The 18519-nt window shown below is 42.9% G+C and overlaps 1 protein-coding gene across 5 annotated transcripts in view; it reads left to right on the top strand.

Annotated features, from left to right (window-relative positions):
- The window catches only part of Nr1h4 (nuclear receptor subfamily 1 group H member 4), a 71635-nt gene that overhangs the window by 20072 nt on the left and 33044 nt on the right, over nt 1–18519 (top strand). For 3 of the 5 annotated variants that reach the window (XM_021645702.2, XM_021645701.2, XM_021645703.2), the window contains exon 4: nt 10457–10825. In XM_021645702.2, the coding sequence (XP_021501377.1) occupies nt 10457–10825 (369 nt within the window). Of the gene's footprint in view, nt 1–2957; nt 3113–10456; nt 10826–18519 lie in introns of those variants that run through there. The other 2 variants (XM_021645700.2, XM_021645699.2) reach the window with 1 other exon arrangement.

Genomic DNA, 18519 nt, shown 5'->3' with positions numbered 1-18519 from the left:
CAGCATTCCTGCTGATATTCCAGTGAGGTGGTTTGAATTTTTCTTTAAATGGCCCCCACAGGCTCATAGGGAGTGGCACTATTAGGATTTGTGGCTTTGTGGGAGTAGGTGTGGCTTTACTGGAGGAAATGGGTCTCAAGGGGGTGGTCTTTGAGGTCTCAGATGCGTAAGTCTGGCCAATGTGTCACTGTCTCTTCCTGCTGATCTAGATGTAGAACTCTCAGCGACTTCTCCAGCACCTTGTCAGTCCACACGTGGCCATGCTTCCTGCCATGATGATAGTGGACTAAACCTCTGAAACTATAAATCAGCTCCAATGAAATGTTTTCCTTTATAAGGGTTGCCATGGTCATGGTACATTTTCACAGCAATGAAACCCTAATTAAGACATCCAATTAGTCTCTCCTTTACTTTTATGTGTTTATTTATTCATTGATGACATGATATACTTTATTATAGCTGTTTACAGCGTCCTGGGTACGGGTTTATTTTCAGGAGTGTGAATTCCTCGCCAGAAGTTATCTGCACCACTGAAGAGAATCTCTTTCTCCCTCAGCAATCACTAAGTGCCTAAAAATGTTCAGGGGGCTATTTGGACCTGAGGGCACCCTCTACTCAGCTGCCATTTTCTGCCTGTAGGTCCTGGGTGGGCACAAGGCCCTTCTCGACCATGGTGAGATGAGGCTGATCCAGTCTTGTGCAGCTCTTGTGCTAGCAAGCTCAGCTGCGGTGAGATCGAGTGCGGTGGTGGTGTCACCTTCCCATGACAGCGTTCTACTGCAGTCGCCTCTTTGCTCCTGCCCTTTCATCCTTTCTACCCCATCTCTCGAGGTTTCCTCAGCTTTGCTGGGAGTGATGCAGATAGGCCTTAGCCTCCCAACCATCGGATTCTGATTCAGAAGTCTCTACTTCCTTCCCTCTAATCTACACACAAGTTACCTTAACTCAATGAGTTGGTTTTCCTCCTCTGTAAGATAGGGTTGAAGGCAGAGGGCCTCATAAACAAAACCCTGCACATATGGCAGACGTGACGCTCCCCTGAGATAACACGTAAATACACTTTGTCCACTTGTAAAGACTGTAGGGGTGTCAGCAATCACACCACGAATCACCTTTGTCTCTTGAATTTGCTTTCATGTTGATTATCTCATTTTATCTTCACAGCAGGCCTATGAAGGGTGTAGGCAGGGATATTATCTATATTTTACCATCTGTTAATGCAAATGAATGGGGCCCACAGCATCCCAGACACTTACCTGAAGTTGCATTGCATGCCTGGAATCAACCCTGAGCCTACTGAGTCCCCTGTTAAGGCTTTCTCAGAGACAACAACCAAAACAAACCAGTGACGTCTTAAGGTTGACATTCAGAAATTATGTACAGGGGTTTCTAAATTGAACCATTTCTATTAAATAACAAAGCCAAACTGAGTGAGTCCAGTATCAGTGCAATGACAATAGCCATCAATGCAGTTGTGACAGTTTCAATATTATTTTATTTAAATCAAATATGAGTAGGGGTTGTGTTGCTGTCACCCCCTCCCTTTAGAAGTTAGGAAATCGGGCCTAGAGAGACAGCTCTGCATTTGAGAATGCCTGCAGCTCTTGCAGGGGACCCTAGATTGGTTCCCAGCATCCCAGCTGACAATCTTCCCTAACTCCAGTTCCAGGGTCTCCAACACATGATGGCCTCTGCAGGTACCAGGTACACATGTGGCATACATACATACATGCCAGCAAAATACCCACATACATAATGTAAAAATAAGCACAAACATTTTTTGTTTTGGTTTTTGTTTTCGCTTTTTCAGACAAGATTTCTCTGTGTAGGCTTAGCTGTCCTGGAGCTCATTCTGCAGACCAGGCTGGCCTTAGACTCATAGAGATCCATTTGCCTGCCTCAAACTCTCAAGTGCTAGAATTAAAGGTGTGGGCCACCACCCTGGTCAGTCTCCTCCTCCTCCTCCTCCTCCTCCTCCTCCTCCTCCTCCTCCTCCTCCTCCTCCTCCTCCTCATCATCATTGTCCTCCTCCTCCTCCTCTTCCTCATCCTCCTCCCCCTCCTCCTCCTCCCCTCCTCCTCCTTTTTCTTTTCTTTTTCAAAGAGGAAATAAGTGCAGAAGATGCAGGAATGTGAGCATGGTCCACAGAGCTTGGAAATGTCAGGAAAGACTGGATTTATTAGATTTTGGGGGCTACTCTGCTTGACTATCACAAACAACAAAATGTATTAGCTTAGAGTTCTGACAGCCAGAAGTTTAAAATCAGGATGTCGTCGGGCTGATTCCTCCTGAGACTGCCAGGAAGGAATCTGTTCTAGGTCTTTCCGTTTGGCTTATCAATGTCATCTTTTGTCTCTTCATTCATTGTCCATCCACAGGTGTTTGTCTGTGTTCTAGTTTCTCTGTCTCTCTGTTGCTATCTCTCTGTCTCTGTCTGTCTGTCTGTCTCTCTCTCTAATAAGGACATGAGCCATAGTGGATTAATTCCCATTTTGATTATCTTTATACGAAGTTAGCCCACATAGACTTTATATGTAAATAAGGTCACACTGTAAGGTCCTTGGGGTTAGGATTTCAACATATGAACTGGAGTATGGGTGGGACATAATTCTTCACATATTATTAGATACATACCCATTTGGTCAGGTTCATAGGCTTCTAGGGCTAACTTTGAAGTATTATTCATAATGCTTCCGATGTTACAAATGCATGCTGGTTACAAATACAAAGATCCAGAGTGTGATCTTTGACCTCCAACCAGTATTAGAGGCACTGAATGGAAATTTACCCTCTAAAAGTTCTTAAACTGGGAAAGGGCTCCCCAAAATGTTTATCTAAGACACCAGTTTTCAGCTTACTAGGCAATCTGGCATTGAGGACTTTTCTCATAAACATTTACAAATATTCCGCTCAGTGATGGAGTTAATCAGTAAACCACACCAACCTCTGGCCCCTGTCACTTCTTACCTGGTCTCCTCCTCAGTTGCTGTGAGGAAGCTAAGAATGGTGATGCAGTTTCAGGGCTTAGAAAGTCCAATTCAGATTAATCTTCACCACAGCCACCGGCTACCAGGACTTGTGTCGGACATGATGAGTGTGAAGCCTGCTAAAGGTAGGACCCTACTCACAGCTGTCTTCACGTGGACTCTCCTACCATACCGAGGAAATATGGGACTTTTTTGTTAAGGCTATAGATCTCTGTCAGAGGGAGGCCCAGACAACTTGAGAAGGCCGGGGATGGGAGGTTGTGATGGGTTGATATTTGTTGTTCTAAGCACATCAGTATCTTATCAGGATAATAGGCCTGTGCTGTCCTTTCAAGTCAGTCAAATGTTACCGTTAACATCAGTGAGTGCTTGAAGAACATTAAAGTGTGCTCTGTAAGGCTGTTTGTTTAATACGGAACTTGAGTCTCATTGAATTCTGACGCTTGTTCAGCGGCTTGGGACCAGCATTAAAAACCAGAGTGCAGTATAGACAATATGGACACACCTGCCCAGAAGCAAAGACAAATTTGTTTTGTAAAATTTTGGTTCAATAACATGTGTGTAAGTATGCATAAGGGTCATGATGAAAAATTCATTGCAGACCATGGCATGTAGTAAGAAGTGATTACCAGAAAAAGAAGAAATACCAATTTAATGAACGGGTTGTATAGCATATTTCTTCCAGTGTTTTCTGGTAAATAAGACAAATGAAACTGAGATTTAGGCTTAGGGTTTTTGTTTTTCTGAATTAAGAAATACTTTATTATAAAAAAACAGTATAATGTAAATATTATCTTAATGTTTCTCTCAAAACAAAACTCATATTCTAAAATTTCCACCAAAAATTGAACACTGATTATTCTCTGATAATTACAATGATGTGCATACTTTTGACCATACGCTTGGCAGCATCCCATTTTCCTTAGGAGTAGTATTTCAAAGGGGCTGGCGCTGTATTTAGAAACAGACATTACTTACATGGTTTGGAAAGCAAATTTTCCACCCCCTTCTAGTTAACACACATTTATTTGACGTCTATTATGTGCAGGGACTGTGTCTAGTGCCAGAAATAATAGAAAAGGAAATACAATCTAATATTTCACTCAGAGAGTTCACAGACTAACCACAGCAGGAGCAAAACAGAATGTACTGAATGCTTGCTCTCTGTGGAGAGTGCAATTTGCATTCCTGGTCCTAGGCCTGCCCTGTTGCAGCCTCTGACGTTACAGCACATTACTCCAGCTTTATGGAGGCAGAAACAGAACCTAAAAGAAGTTCAATGTCTTCCCCAACTTCATCCATTTAGCAATTCACTGGTGAATTGAGTCCAGATCCGTGCACTTCAAACCAGTTTCTCATTACCACCTCAGGTTTTGCATGGAAGATAAGGCTGTGAACAAATATGGATGATTGTTCATGCTTCTGATAAGTGCTGGAGTAGAAGTGTGTACAGAGGTTAGGAGAGATTTGTTCTACCTGGGGGAACTGGGACAGGCCTCACGGAGGTCATCAGCTGACACAGCCAGGAGAAACACCCACAGCCTGGCGCCAGGAATGGCAAACAGCTTCACAAATGAGGCCATGCTGTGTGGCTTAGGAGCCATGGCTTAGGAAATAAGGAATAGGTTAAAGCAAGGTTCCACTCACTTCAATCCCGCAAATATGCAGTGAACAGTTGCTGTGCTTGGTGTGTGTCAGAGGTAAACAAAAACAGAGAACAAAGAAATAAAAAACAGGAAAAAATGGGATAATTTGCACCAGGCACTGACTCAAACTGAAATTGTGAGAGGGAACCACCATTAATATGTCAGCCTAGCCCCTGTCACAAAACCCCTAGAGCTGTACTGTTGACTATGACAGTCACTGGCCACACAGGGTTATTTAATTTAAAATTTTCATTACTGAGAATTATTTATACGTTTAGCACTCTTTTCCTTGGTGTTACTGATTGCATCTCAACTGGCCAACATTCTCACGTGGTTAATGGCTGTCATATTATAAGCACAGAATCCTTCTTTCATCTCAGAAAGCCTCCCGTGGATGAACGTCTATGGAAAGCCAGGGGCCCCTATCCAGAAGCAGGCTTTCCGGGAGTTCTCAGGCCTGCCTGCAGATTATCCATGTGTCCCTACTGAAGACCTTCTCCTAAACTCTCACGGGGTTTCCTGCCCAAAGGATTCGAATTCTGACACTGTAAATTATAGTTGGTCCACTTCCCCCCCTACATCTTCTCCAATCGTGTAAATCAATGCTTCTCTAATGATTTAGTCGCTTATGTCCTGTCCGCGACATCTCTATTCTCCAACAGAGACACAGAAGAAAGGCTGAGCATTTTCTACCTATCTTGTTCATGGTCGTGTCCTTGAAGCCTAGACAATGTGTGCCAAATAGCAAGTGTCCAATATACACGATGAAATAAGTGTCCCAATGCTTATGTCATTAGAACAGACTGTGTGTGAATGATTACCAATTAATTATCACTGAAGTCGAGATTTTTTTCTGAAATCTTCAGCATCAACCCTTTTTCTTAACAACTGTACTTTAAAGCAAGAATTACCTAATGAGATAGCAAGGCCAGAGCGGGGTTTGTCGTCCAGGGAGACTGTAACACATAAAGTGCAGGGGCGGACCTCATAGTCACTTCTGTAGTAGAAGGTGCCCTGGCCCAGCCTTGTAGAGAAAGTCAGCTGTGCGAGTCTGCATCTCGCACGTCTGTATACTTACCACTCTGTGCTGTGTGCAGCCAACTGTGAAACGCTGGAAGTGGAGAAGCTTTGAGAACAGAATCATTAATTCGAGTCGTTGTATACTAGTCTCGTATTTTGCCATGTGTTACTTTTTTTTAGCATAATATTACTATAACCTTGGGAAAGTTTTATACTTATGTGTATTTATGTGTGCACACGTGTATGTGCGTGTGCGTGGGTGTGCATGAGCACATGTGGAGGCCAGAGGTCAGCCTCGGGTGTTGTTCTTTAGGTATTGTCGCTTGTTTTGTTTGGTTCTTTGTGGTTTTCTTGTGACGGTCTCTCACTGGCCTGGTACTTGTCAAGCAGGCTGCCTGGCCAGTGACCTTGAAGGTTCCTTCTCGACTCTTACCAACAACACAAAATCAAGAAGCCTGGAGCCCACCTGGCTTTTGACGTGGTTTGGGGGAATGTAGGTTCTCATGCCTGTGTGGCAGGCACACGAGTGCTGGGGATCTCTCCCACCTCACTTTATGTTTTAATTTAGATGGTTCCAGGGAATGATATGATGTTGATACCATTAACTGACCTGATTTCAGACTCTGCTGCTTCTTGATTATGGAGATCTTTGTTTCCCTGAAATAACTAATGCTCAGAGGCCTCAAGCTGTCATGTGAGGAGAAAAAGTTAACCATTTCCCCAGATTCTACAGAATCCAGATTCTGTTGCTAATTGGTTCCTTGACCTTGTACTAGTTGCTTGACTTTCCTAACCTGAGGTGATAGAAAGCTGGGCTTGGGGTGGAGTGAGAATTGAGAGAACATGTCAGAAGACAAAATCAAGGCCAGAGTAAAACTCAGAGTGTAACTTTCCTGTTCTTTTACATCTTATTTTGTTCCAGAGTTTTAGCCATATTTGATTAAGAAATGGATTGCGATTTTGCTTACATTTCATCTATAATAACTTTTTACCTTATTCTTCTATTTTGTACTCCTAAAACAAAAGTGGCTTTACCAAATCATTTTTGTCAGATGCACTGGTTATTGTTTTCTGGCTCATACAGACAAGGTGGGCACGAAAGGGAGGAAATTGATGTTCGCACAGATGCTGTATATTGTGCGATTTTTCTCAGCCATTTCCCAGGTCGGTGTAGAAAGTGTTCTCAATATTTGAAGATATTCTGCTTTGCCGTTGTAGAAAAGTTCTGAATTCTAGTATGCATAGAGAAGTCTCATGCTTATGAGGTTTTTAGAGAGAAAAGACTAAAAGGTCCTATATATCCTTTATAGATGAGCGAAGAGAGAGTCCAGCAGGTTAGTAAGTAATGGTTTGCAGGCACTGTTTAATTAAACACAAAGCCGTAACTCTCCCCGCCCCCCCCCCCCCCCCATACAGGGTTTCTCTTTGTAGCCTTGGCTGCCCGGGAATATGCTCTGTAGACCAGGCTCGCCTGGAACTCACAGAGACCCACCTGCCTCTGCCTCCCCAGGCGCTGGTATGCACGACTGCATATCATCCCGGACGCCGCGATCTGGTCTGATCGCAGAAGAAACACGACTCTTAAGATTTAGAGTCAGAGAAAACAACCCAAGCAAAGCAGTCCTTACAGAGAAATCTGCAGTCAAGTGAAGGGCAATGAGCTCTGGGAGAGATGAGGAAGGGCCCAGGCTCACGAAGCATGAAGGAAAAGTCCTAAGACTGGAAGCAGCAAGAGAGCCAAGAAACAGAAGAGCTGGCACGTGGGGAAAGAGTGGCAGGAAGAGAGAGGGCCGTGCCCGCTGAGCCTTGCAGGCCTGTTCGGATGTGATGTGCGAGCAGAGGTTACCGGCTCAAGTACAGGGAGCAGAGGAGGAGACAGCCACTGCCTCGTGCTTCGTTGAAACATCTCACATTTGGCATCATTCCAGAGAGTAGGGTGACCCCATGCAAGGGCCTTGAGGTCAGACTCCAAAGTCCCAGCCACCTAGCGGGGTAGGAGCAAGGAGGAGCTTCAGCAGCGGCATTCTGGGCAGCTGTAGAGACAGCACTGTGCTCTGAGGTGCAAAGCGGCCCAGGAGATGACTGCTCTCGGAGGAGTAACAGTACCTCATCCTACTGCGGCAAGGAACACCATGAATATGCAAATGCTCAGTATTGAGAAGAGATTCATAAAAAAAATTGTGCCTCTAGTAATAATGACAAAAACATCAACCATTTGAGTGCCTTGAAGAATATTTTAGAGGTATGGTACACAGATCCAGATTCCAAATTCCAATTTCCAAATTCTAAGTCCAATTCCAAATTCCCAAACCACTGGAAACCATTGGTTTTTAAGTTTAGTCAGATTTTTTTTTGTGCCATTCCTGAGCTGAAGGATGTGAAACTTTGATTAAATAAATAAAGTGTTTATTCTGCTTTGTGTGAATATTCACAAAATCTCCCTGAGGAGAGCATTGCCGAGCTTGCTTCATAACACAGCATGCACTGATTTCTCCCCAGGGGCATGAATTCCACGGCACCATGTTCTGAGCTCTAAATGAAATATTTTTTTCTCTTTCAGCAGTTCTGGGGATTGAGCCCAGGCCCTTGCCTAATCCAGGGTTCTAAATTTTATTTGTTTATTTATTTTATCAATTATATAATGTGTCCATGCAGAAGGCCAGAGAGTGAAGTTAGGTGCCAGAGAGGAAGACATTCCATCCCTCCACCCATCATCATCATCATTCTCTCCTTGAACTGGGGTTGCACCATTCCAGTGGGACAGGCTGGTCCTTGGCAAGTGCTGGCATTACAAGCGTGGGCCACCAGGGCTTTACAGAGCAGTAGTTTCAGCCTAAAGGTTGTGACTCCCACAGGGGTCGAATATCACATATTTACATTATGATTCATAGAGCAGCAAAATCACAGTTAGGAGGTAGCAGTGAAATGACTTTATGGTCGGGGTCACCACATGGGGAGCTGCATTAAAGGAGGGAAGCATTAGCAAGGTTGAGAGCCGCTGATTATACGATGCAGAGGATCTGAACTCATGTCCTCTTCCCTGTGAGGCAAACACCTTACCCATTGAGCCCTCTCCCCCAAACCCCTAAGACCCAAAAACATCTGAATTCTAAGACACATTCGATTCTGAGCGCTTTCCATCAACAGAACCGTTTATCCAGAAGCTTCCATCTCCAGTCAAGGTGTGAACATTGAGAATCAGCGGTTTATTTGCTTCAAGTTCTACACTCAGAAAGGAGGCCAGAACTGTGACCAGGGCTGCCTGACAATGTGATAAAGAATCAGATTCACTTACACCACCTTATCTTTAATTTATGTCTTTTTAAAAAGAATTTTGCATAATTCAACCATTTTGTTTTCTAAAGAGCATAGCTTATGTTTCCAAAAATAGAAGCATTTTCATTAACCGCTAATTTTTATTACCTAGAGGTTTTATTTAAGCATCTTATTTAATAATAATGCTTTTAGTAATAATTATAATCCCTGTTTTAATGTCATCTGTAATTTTTGGACACTTCAGTGTCATTTAACACAGTTCTTGGCATGCCTTATCTCATTTAATCCTTACAACAACTCAGTTGTTACTGGTAGACATTACTATTCCTTTTATGTAAAGAGAAAACTGTGGATTTTAAGAAAATTCTCATCTGCACAAAGAGATTAAGTACCAGAACATAGATTTGAATCCAGGTAGACTAACCCAGTTAGGCAGTGCATTCTTTTGTTCAAAAGCTCTCTTCTATGCTATAGTAATTAAAGCAACATTCACTTGACAAAACAAACAAACAAACAAACAAACAAACAAAAAACCCAACTCAAACAGTAAAATGATTATGTAGTTTTTTACCCCAGAAAATAGTGTAATATCACCTTCCACTCTCACCAGCATTTAGCTTGTTAACACCACAAAGGAAGTTGCCTGGCCTACAAGACACAAACACACACAAATATTTTTATTCAAAAATATACACATTTTTCTACAGTTTACTTTCTGAAAATAATAGCTGGGCAAGATATTAACCCTCCATATTGTCACTGTTATTATTGTTACACATTTAAGGAGTTGTGTACAAATACTGCACGTTTTTCTTCAACCATTCCATGGATGGAGTACGTTTCCAGCTTCTGGTTCTTCCAAGGTGCTAAAAATGAATGCCTTTATTTCTATGGAAGTTCCTTTCACGTAGAATTAGATGTATTTCTAAAATAAAAATTTCTGGCACTGTAAAAATTAATGCTAGCTATTAGTCGTTAGATGATGGAAGACTCTAACGAATTGCCCTCTGCCAGTATTCGTTTTCCCAACAGTGTCTATTATAAACACTTAAAATCTTCATAATTTGAGGATAAAAATGAGTATATTATAGATTTAACTTAAGCCTATTGGCAAAGGGAAATATTTTTGTGGGCTTATGAAACACTTTTTAAAAACTGTCTTTGCCTTTTATCCTTTCTCCCCAGGGTGTTCTAAGTTTTCAAGAGCTCATTACATGTTAGCAACACACCATTCATGGGTCCTCTGTGTTGCACATTGCGTCCCCAAGGTTATGATTTATTATTTAAATGTTTTTATCTCTATTTCTATATATGTAAGCACACATACAAAGATATTAGATATATTTACAGATAAACGTCTTTTAAAAATTAAATTTATATAGTTAAGTGTTTTGCAGTTTTTGCGTTTATATATGTTCACAGTTTGTATTTAAATAAATTTCCATTTCAATATTAGATCTGACATAACTTCTAGAATGACCTTAGAATGATAAGGTTAATTCCAGTTTTATTGACCCTTCTGTTCAGGTGTGCTGACAGAACACGCGGCGGGTCCTCTGGGGCAGAATCTGGATTTGGAATCATACTCGCCATACAACAATGTCCAATTTCCGCAAGTTCAGCCACAGATTTCCTCATCAGCCTATTATTCCAACCTGGGTTTCTACCCCCAGCAACCGGAAGACTGGTATTCTCCTGGAATCTATGAACTTAGGCGAATGCCTGCCGAGACTGTGTACCAGGGAGAGACTGAGGTGTCAGAAACGCCTGTGACGAAGAAGCCCCGATTGGCCACATCGTCAGTGGGAAGAATAAAAGGCGACGAGCTGTGTGTTGTCTGTGGAGACAGGGCCTCTGGGTACCACTACAACGCGCTCACCTGCGAGGGCTGCAAAGGTGAGGCCTTCTGATTGTTTCCATCTTAGTAAGATTCTGCTGTTTCAGTGCTACAATTTCTTGAACTGGGTTTATATGCAAGAAAGTAACCAAATTTATAAATTAAGTGTACACAAAAACCCCTACAAAAACATCCCAATGAAACATAAAGTGCGTCAATTACGTGTTTTTGTTGTTGGAACTGTTAGCAAAGCCTCTTGGGTTTGGTGAGCCTACTCCATGCGCCATAACTCCCCGGTTGTTGTCCAAGCCCCATCTTGGTTCGTTTAGAGCACCAGTTAGCCTGGGCTGGGGCATATCACGAATATTAAGTTTAGCTTTGCTGTTTTCTCACTGCTCTTGATAATTTTAACGAGACCCCGGCACAAACAAACTCTGAGGTCTATTAGTTTAAATGTCAGGACAAGATGGCCATAGAGATGATCCAGAGAAGCTTCCTTAGTTTTAAAAGACTATTATAAAAATAACGTGCAATCATAAATTTAATATGGGGCTAGTGAGATGGCTGTGGAGTTAAAAATGCTTGTCAACCAGGCTGATGTCCTGATCCCTGGGACCCATATGGTGTAAAGAGAGAACTGACTGCTGAAATTTTTCTTATCTCCCTACATAGCATGTGTGTGTGGCCCCTCAATAAAATAAGTGTGAAAGGCATATAGAAATAAAATTAAATTTAAAATGGGTAAAAGAATTAGTACAATGTACTAAATTCACAAGAAGTGAAAACTTGGGGAGTCTTTTATTATTCCTATTAGAGTCTTTGTATCCAGTCGTAAAGAGTGACATAGAAGCGTAAGCCATCATGGGAAGGTTTCTAGGAAATTCATATTTGGGGTCCCACTCCAGGCCTATGGATTGAGAATTTCTGAAACCGAAACCTAAGAATCTTTGATCTCATAAGCCCTTACTGCTCAATTTTTAAAACATGGGTATAGGTGATATCTAAAAGGTACCCAAGAGGGCTCACAAGGCAGATCAGCATTGATAGCAACAGAGAACCCGGGGAGCACTCTCTCCCTTAGGTCAGCAGATGGTCAGCTCCATACATAAAAATGAGGCCTGGAAATCTGGCTGGAAAGGCACAAATTTCCAGTCTAGGCCATGTTTCCTGCCTGAAGAGAGAGAAAAAAAGAAAAGAACATTCATAGTCTACTTTAGAAGTCTGTATCAAAGGAAAAATCCCAACATAATACTATTTAAGCTGTATGTTACAGTGCCAACTACAGGCCGATTCTCTCTAGCCTTCCCCAGTAACTGTGGGAGATGGGCATCGCATGTACATCTGAAAGAGGGGGATACCAGCAAATCCCTCTCCTGCCAGCTCCAGGAACCCCAAGGAAAAGGATGCAGAAAGAGTGTCAGAGCCAGAGGGGATGGAGGACACCAAGCAAACAAGAGCCACTGTCTCAACGTGAGCAAACCCCAGATGAACTCACAGAGATGGAAGCAGCAAGCACAGGGCCAGCACGGTTTGCCCCAGATATGCTGGGCTTATAGTATGGCTTCCACTTCAGTGTTTTTATGGGATTCCTGAGTAGGTCTCTGTTTCTGGTGCCTTCTCTTGGGCTCTTTTCCTTCTTTTTGTTTGTTCTGTCTAATTATTATGTGTTAGTTTTTGTTTCGTCTTATTTTATTTTATTTTGTCTTATTTTATCATTATCCCTTAGAAGCCTGTTTGTTTTCTAATGAGAGACAGAAAGGGAGTGAATCCCGATGGGAAGGAAGGTAGGGAGACACTGGGAGGATTAGAGACAGAGGAAACAGTAATCTGGTGAATAATGTAACAGAGGGAGCTATTTTCAATAAGAGGAAAAGAAAAAGAAAAGAAAGGGAGGAACTTGCATAGTATATCAGACTGAAGCCATGTGGCTTCAAGAGGCCAGTGCTGAGTGTGGGATCTATTTAACATACTTCCATAATAAGGTTCTTTAATGTTCATGCCATATACCTTATTTTGTAGATGAGCAAACTGAAACACAAAATGCTAATGAACCCACCCAAGACTTCATAGCTGATAAGGGAAATGGGGGTGGAGGTGGGGTTGGGGGGTCCAGCTTCAAAACTATAGCTTGTAAATCTAACTCCATACCCCTTGCATGAGTGACCTCCAGGCTGAGGTGCTAGGCATTGCTTGCCTACTAAATGGCCATCCTACTCCTGGGCTGTTTGCTCAGTTAATACTGATGATCAATGCAGTGATAATGTTAATACAGTGGCCAAAGGAAGAAAGCCAAATGCTTCATTTAGATACTGAGGTGTCAGTATTTTCTTAGCCCATGGATCAAACACCAATAGTCAGAACTTTGGAAAAGTTCACTTTATAAGTAAACTCAAGTTAAAAAGACCTAGGAATTTGGGGGCATGGCAGAATCACTACAGGGAGACTAGGGGACCAAGGAAAATCACTAGGAGCATTCACCTAAATGACATTCAGGAAAGGAAAGGACTTTATAGTATGCAGAAGCTAAGTCAGAGGCATGGAGCCTACAGGAAAGCACAGGGCTGCAGCTAGCAAGGCACAGAGGAAGTGGTCAGAGGGGACCTGAGGTTTTGAGACTCACACAGGAAGTAGGATTTTGGTATAGGTATGTTTTTAAGAGCAGAGTAAGGCAGAGTTGTTTTTTTCCTATTGATTTTTGGTTTGAAACTTTGTTCCCAATGGTGCCAGCAAATGACAAGCATGCAAGTGACATAGACAGCCCAGAGGGCCACCCACTAGCGGTCAGATTACAAACATTTTAAGATCTTCACCACAGCAGTCTCTGTTGCAACTGTTCCACTCTGCAGACACACCACGTATGCACACGTGTAAAGAGTGGCCGTGGCCTCCTTCTACTGAACTTAGTACATAAGCAGGCAGGAAAGTGAAGACCAAGTTATATTTTGTAGCCTGCTAGCACCCTTTCTCAACCAGCGATGAGGCCAGAAGTAGAACCACCAACGTCAAGCATAGTGAGAGTGTTTAACACCTATAGTCCATGTGAGCAGGAAATGGAGCCTCTTTGTCTGATTTAATTTAATTTAACGTCGAGTCCCTGAACTTACTTCATCTGATTTAGGATCATTCCTCTTACACCTGCTGAGTTGTGGTCAGGTACCAAACAGTGTTGCAGAGTGACTGGGTGGCTTTGTGGTGGGGTCGATCCTCAGTATTTTGGGGTGATGTTGGAGCTGCTCTCCAGTCACCATTAAGAAGATCTAGCGACATCCTGGGGTGCTGAATGCATTCCTCCTCCACCTCCGACCCTATCTGTGCATTTCTTTTGGGTCAAGGGTGGACTCCTGCTGTTGCTGTAGGGCCTGTGCTGGAATACCCAGATATACCAAGAAACCATGAAAGTGTTGACCTGCTTCATGCCAGGCTGGACACAGGGAACCCTGAGCCTGCAGGAACCCCTCTGTTGTGGGATCCCAGATGAGACTGTGTTTCTGTCAACCCTCAACTCATCTCTAGAATTCAGTCTGGAAATGGGAACATGAAAGGAACAGAGTGCATGAACCTCTCAAGGTACCAGCGTGCCTCCATCCTTTCTCTTTGATTGCCACCACAAAAACTATTGGTCACAGGAGTATACTATATGTCATACACTGTTTGGGATTTGGGAGTTTGGGCTTAGGTGACTGAAAAGTCAATAATAGTCTGACTTGAGGTCTTATGTGTTCTCATAAGAAAATGAGTGAAACGTGCCCTCGCTTAATCAACAGGGAAGGACAAAGGACAAGGAAACGAGAGGAGCACACAAAAGGATGCAAAAGAGTCCAACAAAAACCTGTTCCAGGAAGGTCTAACAGCTCAGCCAACCCTGTCCCCACAACCTGCAACTCTTGGCATATGACCTCCCAGGATGCAAAGCTGATTTCACTCTCTGATATTCTTCACAAAGATGCTGGGCTTTAGAGTCAGTCAGCATGCCTCAGATCTAGGCTCTCTACTTCTTGGCAAAACAATCAAGTCCCCCAAGACAGCAGTTGGAACCCAATGAAATAAAACAGAACCTAACCTTTCAAGCAGAAGGGAACAAATGCAGGCCCAGTTGAGAGAGCCACCACAGGTGCTACACTGGCCTCGAGGAGTGTGCTCAGAGCGTTGCTGCAGTACTGGTCTGCTGGAGCTCTTGCTACTCAGCCGCAGGGTAGAAGACAGAGGTGTGGGAAGCCATTGCCGTGGCACAGTTGTACCCCCTGCTTGACAGTAGGAACAACAGGAGCACAGATATAGCCTCTCTTCTGTTCTACGCCGACTCCTAAAGGCATCTCTATGGAAGAGCTTTGCAAGGGAAACTGGAAAAAGTTGTGTTCAATGTCCTTCCCTTGTGGAAAGGACTTAGAGTAGCCCAAACACTATATAGCACCTAGTATAATCCTGTGGCCAATAGTTTTTATGGTGGCAGTCAAAGAGAAAGAAGTAGCTAAACAGAACTCTGTGCCCTCTCCCCACTAACCTTCTTTCTCTCCTACCAGGTATTGGGGTATTAGAAAGGATTTGGGGTAGAAAAGGGAAAAAGAGGCCTAAGAAACATAAATATAATAGTTTTAAAAGTACTTCCTGCTGGTTAGGGTCGTCAGGTTCCTTGTGGAAATTCCAATCTTCATTTCATGATATCTCCAACTTCTTCTCATCAAACTGTATTGACAGCAATCAAAAGCAGGGTGGGGGGCACCAGCAGCCTTCTTCTTTCTCTGGGCTCCCCAACACTCTCTGGGCTCTGGCCTTTAGTCCCTCTCAGAGTCCTCAGAATTAAACTATCTTCAGCTGGGAAAGAACTCCTCTCAGAGCCTGCATGAGGCAAATAGTTTGCTGGTATGGACAATCTGAATCAGTCCTGTACCCTACACCTGGGATCATGACATTATTGTCCTTTAGAATACATTTTTATATAAGATCATAAGCCAGTACTGGGCTTAGCTCTGAAGTTTTAGGAAAGCTTCCAAAAATATTGACATGATTGTCACATGAAATGGATTTAGACAGTTTCTGATGGGCCCTTTGTTTACGGACCCTTTCGACTGACTGGCAAGTAGCCCTGATATTCATATATTGAGATCGCATGTGTTGAGGCTCTAGTTGCGATCTGGCTTATGAAATTTAGTAAATGATGCTAATGAAGTGGTAGATTAAGTTGTCACAGAGCACGATGCAGTGTGGGTTCCTAAGGATTTCAAGGCCTTGGAAGCCTTTGATAGGGGAGTCTTGCCATCATAGGTAGGTTGAGACTCTGGAGGCAAATGTCTCAAATTCAATCCCAGGAATTGTTTTTCTGCTTGTCCTAAGTTAAATCATGTCTCTGGGCTTCAGCCTCTTCAGTTACAAAGTAGAGATAATGCTGATGAGGAGAAAGATGAGATGATAATGGAGATAATGATGGCAAGGATGATAGCCAGATGGCTAGGTAGATAATACACATCAGGTGATTGGTATATGTAGGCACTGTTCTGGGGCTTGTAATGTACTAAATCACTTGACCTTTGGCACATTTCCTCGGCTAAGTATTCACATATTTTCATCAAGGAGCTCCCATGTTCATACCGTGAGACCACATGTTCTGAGACTCGAGTTGTATGTAACACAATTGGCGCACACTTTGCCAATGGTAAATACTCGATGCATATACTCAGCACAATAGCGCTGTTATTACCATTTCCTTTGCATTGCTGAATGGAAAGGCACAGCCACTGCCTTTAAAAACTCGCTCTCTTCCTGGCATGCCTGAAGAGTCCATAGGCAGTAGCTGTTGTTACAGTCTCTTAATGAAATTTCCTCTTATCATTGTTTCTTCTTTGTTCCTCTACCTGGCCCAGCTGGCATCATACCCTGACTTCATATCTTCCTGATGGTTAATTAACTAATTAATTTATTTATAAAATATGGTTAAGTATCACCTTATATGTCATTCATTCTTCTAACCTAAAGGTGATTCAGTGGTGAGCAAAACAGAAAAGAAATTCTTATAGTTACAAGTGTAAAGCTATAGTGAGGAAACAGTGTATCTAACTGCCCTACAATAGAAACCACACCACAAAGGCACACAAAAGAGGTTCAAAAATGCCGACAGAGAGCACCTGGAGAACCATACAAATTACAAATGCTACAAGGATGATTTAAAGTGGACAAAAAAAAAATGGTTATCTCAGATAAACATATAAGCAATACATTTTTAAGCATGAGAAATACCCAAGAATATAAATAATACATAAACAGCGATGAAGAGAAACTTCCCAAAGCACAAACTGTTACTAACTCATATCTGAAAATAAACCAGAGAGACATGTGGGCCGCAGCGCAGAGGGAAAGGGTTAGATCTCCTTAAGAGTAAGTTAGTGTGTAGACTACCAGGGAAAGCAGCCCCAGACGCCACCCAGGGTGGAATTTTGCTATGGTAACCCAGACCACATGAGGGGTGCTGAGGTCAGGCTGCAGCTCCCAGGAATTTGTGTAAATGGGCATCTAATAGGCTCTCAATGACCGGCAGAACCACGCTTTATCACAGCATGACCCTTGCCCTCACGTGCTCCCAGCAGGAATGAGGATGTCAGCGGAATATACTTTCTATTTTACTTTTATCCATCATCACTTGATAGCAACATGCTTGATGCTAGCAACGTGAGTCCTGGTGATTCTGAAGCCACAGGAAGTTTATGAAGAACTGTCAAAATGACCTCTGCCCCGGCCCACTTCTTTAAGCCCACCCTCTGCAGAAGCCACCATCAATGTCCTTACACTTTTCTAGTTTTTAGACCTTTGGTTTTGTGTTTCACTTGGATAGTTGACTTATCCTCCATTTGACACGGAAGTAAAGACAGAGGAGGGCCAGATGAGCGCTATTCTGTGGAGCATTCCAGCCCAGCCTCTGCAGTGTGAAGGAGGAGGTTGAAGTGGGAGTCTGGGGGTGGCCCCCTCCTCTTCTGGCCTCCCAGGAGGCTCTGACAGCCTTTCCAAGCCTTCAGCCTGTTGATGATCTGAGAGGCAGTGCTTTCTACACCTGTATCTGTTTGTTTGTATCATGTGTGTATCATAGGCACGCGATACAAACACGTCCTGCTTGTGAGCTGCAGCCAAGTCTGAGAAGCAGTGCTTTGTGGCCTCAGAGTTGCCGGAGACTTGCTTACACTGAACCTGGTTGAGACGTCTCCAAGGCAGTTTGCACGTTTCCATCCTCCATTGCACCCCCCATTGCACCCTGTCCTCTAGGGCCATAGCTGCATGTATAGTGGCGTGCAGCTCTTGTGTAGTCTCTGAAGTCTAGAGAGTTCTACTCATCATCACCAACGATGTTCATGGAAGCCTTTTTCTAGGCAGTTATGACAGACAAATTCATCGTGGCTAAGTTACTGTTGCCGTGGTCTTGGTGAGCTAACAGTTGCCAAAATGAGCTTTATTTTTAGCAGAGAAAGCTGAGAGGCCTTGCGGTATGTTATATTTCCTGTTTTATTGGAGTCAAGGTGTCTTGAGGTAAGTTTAAATCTGGAAAAAAAAATGATGAAAAGTTTGGTTCAAATAATATCACATGAAATTCATTTCATAATCTACCCAGTGAAGTATTCTTTATATATGTAACAGAGTTGAAAACACGATGCCAGACAAAAACAAATAAAAACCACTTCTAACCAGACTAAAAAAAAAATAAAATAAAAGAAGAGAAAGACAATTGTGAAGCTGGGAGTTCGTTCGGCATTTGAGAACACTTGCTCTGTGA

The sequence above is a fragment of the Meriones unguiculatus genome, chromosome 2, assembly GCF_030254825.1.
Source record: "Meriones unguiculatus strain TT.TT164.6M chromosome 2, Bangor_MerUng_6.1, whole genome shotgun sequence".
NCBI lineage: Eukaryota > Metazoa > Chordata > Mammalia > Rodentia > Muridae > Meriones > Meriones unguiculatus.
This window is presented reverse-complemented; position numbering and strand designations above follow the sequence as displayed.